General features: G+C 42.0%; 1 protein-coding gene across 1 annotated transcript; it reads right to left on the minus strand.

Annotated features, from left to right (window-relative positions):
- Nucleotides 1-1,079: 1,079 nt before the first annotated feature.
- On the minus strand, nucleotides 1,080-10,186 carry LOC104862023 (nuclear envelope pore membrane protein POM 121). Its single transcript, XM_010623723.1, has 2 exons — nucleotides 9,275-10,186; nucleotides 1,080-1,125 (listed from the first exon to the last, which is right to left on the minus strand). The coding sequence occupies exon 1, from the start codon at nucleotides 10,140-10,142 to the stop codon at nucleotides 9,414-9,416; it is 729 nt and encodes a 242-aa protein (XP_010622025.1). The 5' UTR covers nucleotides 10,143-10,186; the 3' UTR covers nucleotides 1,080-1,125; nucleotides 9,275-9,413.
- Nucleotides 10,187-10,295: the final 109 nt, after the last annotated feature.

Here is a 10,295-nt window from a genome sequence, read left to right on the forward strand (position 1 = left end):
AAAAAAAAAAAAAAAAAAAAAAACAGGAAGTGCCCAGTGTTTCACAGTCCCCTGGGAGGGTCCACTACCCACCCCACAATGACCTAAGAACTCCCACTAGGACCCACCTCTTGAAGCTTCTACCACATTCTATAAGTGTCATTCTGTATAGCAGGCCTCTAACACACAAGCCTTCGGGGACATTCGAAATCCAACCTATACCGAAGCTTGTGTCCCCTAGTTAGCTGTCATGGGTGGAGACCCTGAACTGAGGGCTACCCTGCTGTGTATCTATCTGACAACTGCTGGAAGCAGGAGGAGGAGTTCCGGCCATACCAGCCCTCCATATTCCCTCTGATGCTTCGGTGGTTTGGTAGTCACAGCCCAGCATCAGCTGTAGGAAATAAATGTCAAACTCTAATCCTAAACAGAGAGTGTCATTCCCTGCAGAGTGACACTAGCCTGAAATGGGTTGTGTGGGACCCTTACCCCTTCTCCATACACATAAGAAGGCTTCCAGCAGATTATTTATAGTGAGATCATTTTTTGCATATCTTACTCTAGGTTCTTCCCTATCTCTGTTCCTGTCCTACCTAGAACAGTCCAGCCCTCTCCTGCCACTGTTTTCACAGGGCCCTCTGTCCTGGTGTTGGTGGCACATCTTGTCTCAGACATTCTAATTGCACGTCCCTGTCTTTCAGGATTTAGCTCCCACTCAAGTCTCAAGCCCCTTGTAGTCTTGTTTCTTGCGTAGCTATTGAAGCTGTGCCTTATTTTTGTTATTGCCCTAGAGAAGGAAACTAGATTGGGTTTAATGGCACTGACAAAGGAGGGTAGAAGGACAAGTGAGAAGACGGGTGGTGAGAAACATGACAGCAGATGAGGGTGAGTGAGAGAGGTCTGCACCTTTGGACTATAAAGTGGAAAACTTAGCAACCATACACTTCAGGATAAAGCAGACAATACAGTTTATTACCACTTAAAATGATTATCTTAAGTATCAAAATGACCCTACATGAAATGTGATCTTGCACTACATGGACAGAGTATACACTAGGCACTCCAATTTGTAGGTCAACTCCTATGCAGATGAATCATGTGGCTGTCCTCAAGTCACTTAACTGCTGGAGGTCTTAGCTCCATCATCTGTAAAAAACAAAAATATTAAAGTAAAGAGGAGCAAATACAAACCACCTAAGCTCATGGAAGATATATATAAGCCACTCTATAATCTTTACTTCTCAGGACCATCCTCATTTTATGTATAAGAAAACATAGCTCTGCAAGTTAAGAAGTTTTTGCACCATGAAAGAAATCACCAACAGAGTAGAGACAACTCACAGAATGGGACAACATTTTACCAGCGATTCCTCAGACAAAGGGCCAAATATCTAGTATATACAAAGAACTTTTTAAAAATCATCACGGCCCCCAAAGATAAAGACCCAATCCAAAACGGCCATCTGCAGGGAATGGAAAAATTCTATTTCAAGAGAAAAGCAGCAACATACTTGGACAGTTCTCCCACAGGGTTTAGAGACAGTCCCCACCTTTTTGCTGAGACACTAGAGAAAGACTGGAGGCATTTAAAGCTTAAACGGGGAACCATCCTGCAGTGTGGAGATGATATTCTAGTTTGTAGCCCAACTCTGAAATTAACTATTACATTCTCAACTTTTCAGAAGGGACATAAAGTCTCTTAAAAAGGGGCTGAGATATCCCTCCAAAAAGTTCAATATCTGGGATATATTCTTACATCTGGAGAATGACAGCTGACTAGGGACTGGATCCAAGCTATGATCTCGGGCCTCCTGCCACCAAATAGCTACACTGTTTCCTGGGGGTGACAAGCTTTCGTAGGATCTGGTTACCTACTTTTGGACTAATGGCAAAGCCTCTATATGAGCCTGTCAATAGCCTGTGCTCTAGAAAGGACAAATAAAGGGAAATAAGGAAGTCCCTTACTCAGGCTCCTGTACTGGGAATATCTTTCTTTCTCTATGTATCAGAAAAGAAAGCAATCACTTTGGGGGCCTTGACCCAAACACTAGGACATGAACCCTGCCCAGTGGCATATTTTGTAAAAAAAGTTAGATGAAATAGCTGCCGGACGGTCCTCCTGCCTGAGTACAGTAGCAGCTATAGCTGTACTAACAGAGGAAGCTGAAAATTTAATTTTTGGACAGAGGCTAGAAGTCCTAACTCCCCATCAGGTCAGAGCTATTCTGGAGACAGGGGAATGGCTCCCTAAGTATCCTGCCATACTCTTAGACACCCCTGAGGTTACGATAAAAACTTCCACTACTCTTAACCCTGCTTCTTTGATGCCTACAACCCAGAAGTTAGCCACTCTTGTAAACAAGTCATCTAGACCTATACAATTAGGCAAAACATCAGTGATCTGCCCCACAATGAAGAAATGTGGTTCACTGATAGAAGTAGCAATGTCCAAGAAGGACAATGAAAAGCAGGTTATATAGTCGTCAGTTCACAATAGGTCACTGAAGCTAAACATCTTCCTCTTGGAATTATTGCTCAAAAGGCAGAGAGAGTAGTTCTTACACAGGCCTTGCTACTAGGAAAAGGCAGAAGGTTAAATAGCTCTATAAAATCCAGATATGCCTTTCTGATACTATATGTCCATTCAGCAATCTAGAAGGAAAGTGGCTTCAATGACTAGTAAACAATCATCTACCAAACAGAGCAGGAAATTCTTCAACTCCTAGAGGCAGTCCATCTTCCCAAGCGGATTACAGTCAGGTACTGTAAAGGGCACCAAAGAGACATGTCTGAAGTCTCCTTGGAAAATCAAATGGCTCATAAGGAAGCAAAAGGAGCAATCTTACAGCTCCTTAAGACTCTAGTCTTATTCCAAGTTCCTAAGGAATCATTAAAACCAATATATATTCTCCAGGAAAATAAATGGGCCTCAGGACAAGGGGAATTTAAAAGGGACTCTGCTCGTATTTAGAAAACAAACTGGCCCTTTCTCGAGAGACACAGTGGAGGGTTATAAAAGTGCTATATTATTCCTTCCATATGGGATGAGATGCTACATTGGTAGTGTCACTTGAGTTTTCACAGGAGTAGGACTACTGGCAACCACCCAACTTGTCAGCAAAGCTTGCCCTCTCTGTGCCTATAATAACCCAGGAAAGCCTAAACCACTTCCTTTATTAGAGGAGTAGGGGGACATACCCTGAAAAGGACTGGCAATTAGACTACTCATATGCCACCATGCAGAGGATTTACACAGATGTCGGTCCTTTGAAGGCTGCATTGAAGATTACCCTACCCATTCAGAAAAGGCTATGGAGGAAGTCAACATGCTTCTTAAAGAAATCATCCAGAGATCTGGGCTACCCAGCCCCTCCAGAATGACAATGGACCTTATTTTATCTGCCAAACAACTGCAGAGGATGGCAAAGGCTTTAGGAATAAAGTACCACCTCTGTCCCTCCTGGGAGCATCAATCTTCTGGAAAGGTAGAGAGAGCCAGCCAGACTCTAAAGGAAACTGGCAAAACTTTGTCAAGAGATGTCTGACTCTGAGAATAGTGCTCATGAGGTTCATAACACGCCCAAAACTGGGCTAAGTTTGATCCTATCTGAGATATTATATGGGAGGCCACTTCTGTCCTCTGATATGATCGTAGATCCAGAGGCCACGAAGTTATTACAATATCTCATTAATCTTGGCCAAGAACAGCAGGCTATCTAAATGTATAGGAACAAAGTCCTACCAGCTCTGGGCTCAGGAGGACCACCTAATGTCCATCCTACAAAATAAAATGAGACAATAAAAATATCTACTTAGCACAAACAAAGATAGTGCAGGAAGAAGAGAGAAGCAAAAGAAGAAAAAAGATACGAGACAAACAGAAAATAGCAAAATGAAAAAGTTAAAGTCAACCATGACAACAATTACATTAACTGTAGATAAATTAAAAAGCCCAATGAAAAGGGATAGTAGATTGGATTTTTTCAAAGGCAAAATACAATTATATGTAGACTATAAAAGATACTTTAGATTAAAAATAATGAATGTCAATAAAATACAGAGAAATCTATAGATTTCAACACTTGCATTACAAAAGAAAAATATCTCAAATTCATAGCCTAATTAAGAAACTAGTAAAAAAGCAAACTAAGCCCAAAAGAAACAGAAAGAATGAAATAATAAAAATCAAAGCCTAAAACAATTTTTTTAGGTCCTGGAGATTGAACCCAGGGCTTCACACAGAGCTGTATCATCCTCATCCATTTTATGTTTTATTTTAAGAGAGAGTCTCACTACTGGGTTCAAACTTGTGATTCCTGTGCCTCCGCCACCCAGGGTGCTAGGACTGCAGGCGTGCACCACCAACCTTGGCTCTTTAAAAGAAAAATCAGCACCATCAACAAACTTTTCTCCACACTAACCCAAATGAAAGCAAACGTGAGCATGACACAGATAGCCAGCAAGATAGAAACAATGTTATTGGGTACTGTCCTTTCCAGGCTTCTCTTCCCCCTGTCAAAGAATTGGATGGAATAATTTATGAATGTGAAAGTTTAACATCTATTTGGGGCAAAGTAAGAAGAAAATAAGCACAAAAGAAGTGCTCAAGAAGAAAAACTGCTCTGCAGAGTGAGGGTGGGCCAGTTTAAAGTAGGAAGAGAAATACACCTTGCGGAATGCATCAGGGTAGCCTGGTGAGAAGGCTCACACCAAGCAGAAGCTTAATAGCCACCATCTTTTACATCCTCTTTCTGATATCCAGTCTAAGCCATCCAGCAAACATCTGCTTGATCTCAGAAAATTAGTATCAGATGTGGGGCTCAGCTTGCTCTTGAGCTGTAAGAACATCTATACTCATAAACGTTGGAACTGAGATCAAGATTGGTAGGGACTAAAATTCTGAGAATACCTTGATATAACTCTCGGATTCCTAGAGGCCCTCAGCTTCCTGTTATGAAACAAAGGTGAATAGAAATCTTATAGAATTTTAAATATTTACACATTATTATATAAGATTTAAAATTCAAAAGAATCTGTAGGCTCCATAGCAACAGTGTCGTTGCTACAGACACAACTAGAGCATGGCACTAAACACAGTACGAGAAAATTATTTCTGAGAGTTCAGAGATTTTATCTCTTTATGAAGCATGTAACATCAAAACTAACTATAAAGAGTCATTTAAACATCAGTCACCTCACAGTAAGCACCTATATAAGCTTATAATTATGCCTCAGGTGAACCTACAGGAACAACAGAAGGCAAGGTAGCATTATCCCAAAGAGATTCATGTGAGGAATGAATTAAATTCAAAAGAATACATTAAAAGGATTAATCATGCTCTATGGCCTTATCTCCTAGCTGTGTTTGCTATCTCCTCGCTGGCTTGCCAAATATGTTATCAGGTATTATAGTGACCATGAATTAGAGAAGGCATCTATTTCCGCATTATAATAATACAAAATATTTCCTATTATCCTTACAGAAAGTATTGTGAACAATTTATGCCAGTGAATTAGACAATATAGATGAAATAGACGTATTTCCAGGAAAATCAATCACTAAAATAGACTCAAAAAGAAAATCTCAGTAGACCTACAAGTAAAAGAAATTGAATAAGTAATTTTAAACTTTCTATAAAGAAAAATCCAGTCCCAGATGGCTTCATTAATGAATTCTTCAAACATTTAAGAAAGAAATCTTAGCCAGGCGTGGTAGTGCACACCTGTAATCGCAGCACTTGCGAAGGTGAGGTAGGAGAACTGCCACAAGTTCAAGGCCAGCCTGAAGTACAGAGGGAGATCCTGCCTCAAAAAAAAAAAAAAGAAGAAGGAGAAAAGGGAGAAGGTGGAAAGGAGAAAGAGGAGGGGAGGGAGAAAGGAAGAGGAAAAAGAAATTTTACTGATTGTTCTGCACATCCTTCCAAATGAGAGACAGAGTCCACCCTTCCTAACTCATTCTCTGAGGGAAATCTTACCCTGACACTAAAACCAGACAAAGCTAGGCCAACATCTCTCATGAATATAGACATAAAAATACTTAACAAGATATAAGTAAACCATACACCATACAGAGCAAGTTTTACCATTTGTAAACCAGTTTTTACGGGGTTAGTGGAGGAGTCCACCATGGAATGCAGAGTGTGGTTGTGACAAATGAATCCAACCGTATTACAAAGGAATCACACAATGTCACTGAAGAAGAGCTGAATCGAGTAATTTTGAAAAACAGTGTTTCACTGGATACTTACCCTAAATACAGAGAATACTGTACAGAACACCATTGCTAAGTTGCTCACAGGTTTAGCAATTCTGAAGCTACTCTACATGTATACTAAGGTTGAACAATATATGTAGATAATTAGACCAGGTTTTTCTGGAGAAAGAAGTTATACATAAGAAAAGGAGAAAATTTCTAGAATAAAGTCTGTGGTTCTGGATGAGAGTTTGAGAGGTCAGTAATGAATTTATTTACACACAGATATATATGTGCATAAATGAGTTAGAATATATATTCCTAGCTCCGTCTCATAAGTGCACTTAGCAGAAGCAAGAGATTTTCTAGTAGCCATGAGCACACCTAAGTCTCAAGATCTTATTTTTTAAATTCCATTCTCCAATAAAAGGAACCAAAGCTTCTTGAAGAAGTAGTTGGCCCCAGAACTGGGGCACATAAAGTACAAGATGATCCTGGGGCATTTTATGGGACTAGAAAGCAAAGAAGTGTTTGGGGAAAAAAACCTGGGGAGATGCAGGAACATTTGAAAGATTCAGGAGCTAACCTGAAGAAGGCCCGTCTGGAAAAATCTGAGCAACAAAATATACAGTAATAATATATAACAGCCCAAAGAATGAAATAAATAAGTCCATACAGATATAAACAATTAAATAAGTTGAGAAAACTCTTAAAGAATACTAAATAAATGTAGAAGAAACAAGGGAACAGAAAATTACCCTTAGATGACAGAAACTAGTCATTCATAGGAAAATGGATGCACACTGAGGCCATACTCTTAAGTAAAATAAATAGGACACACAGGTGTAAATACCGAATAGTTTCTCTGGTGTGAAAATCTAAAAGTGTAAATAAGAACCAAAATGTATAACTGATAATGTGAAATAGGAAGAAAAAGGCTAAAGTGGGAAGGATAAGGGAAAGGAAGTAAGGGAAAAGAAAAAATATGAGAAAAGGAAAAACTGGAAACAAAGTCTTTGTAAATAGGGAAGGGTGAAGGGGGTGAAGGAAGGGCAGGGGTATGGGGAAAAAAATAAGAACCAAGATACATCATGTAAAGGTACAAGATCCCAATGAAAAATGTAACTGTACTGTGTACTTAAAATGTACCTAATGTACCAATCAACTCAATGAAGAAAAAAAGAAAATCACCCTTAGAACACTGCAATAATAGTTGCTGTAGGTAAGATTACTCACTGACAAACGCTAAAAGTAGTAGTGACAGGTTTACTGTATCACTATTCCCACTAGCCAAGATGTTGACATGGAATCAACCTCAGTATCCGTCAATAAATGAATGGATTTTTAAATGTAGTATGTATATACAATAGAATATTATTCACACTCAGAAAGATGAAATCATGTCATTTGAACAACGTAGAGTTACCTGCAGGATATTATGCTAAGTTGACGAAGCCAGGCACAGGAGCTGGGGATTTGGCTCAGTAATTCCACTGCCTGCCTTGCAAGTGCGAGTTCCTGAGTTCTATCCCCTGTACCCCAAAAAAAGCCAGGCACAGAAAGGGAGATACCGCATGACCCCATTCTAAAAACAACGATCTTCCGGAAGAGGAGATTAATGGTCAGAAGAGGCCGGAGAGGTGGAAGGGAATGAGGAGAGGTTGGTCAGTGTGTACAAAGTTACACTTAAATAAGAGAAATAAGTTCTACTTTGCACAGCACAGCAGAGTGATAATAGTCAATAATAACGTGAAATTTTAAACAGCTAGGAGATGATAGCTATGCTAACTATCCTTACATGTTCCTTGTACAATATGAATATGTATCAAAACATCGCATCGTATTCCAAAAATGTGTGCAGTTATATGCCCACTAAAATAAAGTATACCTTAAAATAAAGAATGAAAATTAACGGTGAAAGATTAATGATATACAGAATTTTTTGCATAACATCAAAGTCTGTCCCCTTCCACATACTTATTACACAGGGAAAAACCATTAACTTTACAGTAGATCATTAAGGTTAACATGACCCACATAAAATGTAGATACTCTGTACTCCCTGTGATATCCTGAGAAGGATATTATCTCTATAGATAGGATATTACCTCTATTTTAAAATGTTCACTTAAAACAGTATGTCTTATTATGTCAGCAGCAGCCTTGCCCATTTGTATTTACCAAATTTGGGGAGATTTTTCCCATGCAATGCTGGGGATCCCATCCAGGTACTAGCATATGCTAAGCACATATCTACCACTGAGCCACAACACCAGCCCCCTACTACATCTCTGTCTTGCATCAAGAGCCACATCAAGTGACTGGCATATACCACCCAGGTTTGTGTACATGCACTCTGGTGCTCAGGCAGTGACAAAATTCCCTGACCATACATTTCTCAGATCTCCACTGTCAATCGACGCATGACATGTGGGTGTGGGTGTGTGTATTTGCATGTGCGCATGTTTTCTGTTGTTTAAAAAAAATGGATAAGGGCTCAGTTAAGATAATGGGAAAGGCCACAAGAGCCATGGGCATCCTGCCTGTTTCTGCCTAGAGGAAAAACTTCACTCTTCTGGAGTAAGGATCCCAACCACTGAGGCCAATCGGCCTAATAGTCTCCAGCAACTAAACTTTTGGAGGCATATCTGTCAAAAAAGATGCGAATGGAACACTGTCTCTCTGGGACACCACCTTGGAGCATCCACAGGAGCTCCTTTGGGGGTGGGTGGGTCCCTTGGGCTCCTCAAGAGCAAAGCTGACTCATGATCGTCTCCCACAGTGTCCACCCCAGTAATCATCAGCCAGGACCAAAGAGCAAAATACTGGAGAACAGACCCTGAGAAAGAACCTATTTCTTCACAGCCAGACCAAGTAAGGCAAGATTTAGGAAGAACCAAGCACGCAGCCCACTGAGGCAGCTGTGCCAGGATGTTGCGAGAAGGCCACCAGTCCCAGGCTTCTCTTCCAGAAGCTCTCTAGACACAAATGAGGGCTGGACCTGGAGAAAGAGCTAGTAGACAGATCTGTAGGACCAACGCAGAGAGGCAGGAGTAAGGGGAAGGCTGAATGGCACTGCAGTCTACGCATCCTAGGTCTTACCCTTCAAGATTTTGTTCATCCGCTGGATCACAGCTATCTTCTCTAAGTCCATGTCTTCAGCTGTGACACGATAACCGAGCAGGAGAGGAGGGCGAAGGATCACTGGGTCTCTTCTTCTACAGGACAGCAGAAGAATCTTTCATTCGGGGGTCCTTGAAAGATCAGATGGGTTTGAGCAACCCCTCAGGTTTTGTTGCTGGCTTGATTGAGCATCTGCGTCCTTTTCATGCTGGCTTTTTCTTTGTGATAGCGCTGAGGGCAAAGAGCTAGCCTGATGGCCTTCCTCACTGGCTTTCTTTGCAGGCACCAGCACGTGGGGTGACCCTGGGTGGGAGCACACAGCAGGGCCTGCCCCATCTCTCTTGTGCAGCCTTGGGAGGCCTTGGGTGGAACTGTAGGAACTAGTGATGGCATTGCGTTTGCTGCATGAGCTCAGGAAACAGCTCTGGGATTTCGTCATCAGACTATTCACTGAGCTCCCATGACAGAAATCCACCTTCAGAGCCCCAGGCCTGGACAGAAAGGAAGAGAGCACCCCGTAGACCACCAGGCGCCTAAACGCAGACTGGTTGCTCTCACTGCCGTCAGAAAGACTTTGGGGCTCCTCCTGTCTTTCTGGGATAGCGCTGCTCTCCTCTCGCCCTAACCCTAACCCTTCCCCACTGCCTCCCAGGGAGGCCAGGTCTTTCTCTTTCTCGGCTCTCTCTGGACTGCTTTCTTCTGGAGCTCTCAGCTGGGACTGCTTGGCTTGTGAGAAGAGCCGGGTCGGCGGCGTCCAGCGAGTCAAGGCTGACGTCTCTAGAGCCAAACAGAGCGTGAGCTTTCCTCTCACGGCCAGGTTCAGGACGGCTGCAGTGCGGCAGGGCATCCCGGGGCTGGATAATGACAGCGCTGGCTTCTTCTGGTGGTCTCTCGAGGACCCGGGGTGAAAGACCCCCAGGAGCAAACAGCGAGCCTTCTGGGTGGGACTTCGCTGGCTGCGGACGACGAGAAGCCGCCGCCGGCGCTGACGCCGCCAGGG

Source organism: Fukomys damarensis, unplaced genomic scaffold (assembly GCF_012274545.1).
Source record: "Fukomys damarensis isolate Sample0158 unplaced genomic scaffold, DMR_v1.0_HiC HiC_scaffold_9, whole genome shotgun sequence".
NCBI lineage: Eukaryota > Metazoa > Chordata > Mammalia > Rodentia > Bathyergidae > Fukomys > Fukomys damarensis.

What these genes read in the sequence shown, in the direction of transcription:
- LOC104862023 (XM_010623723.1), bottom strand. Translation starts at nt 10,142, where the DNA reads ATGCCCTGCCGCACTGCAGCCGTCCTGAACCTGGCCGTGAGAGGAAAG.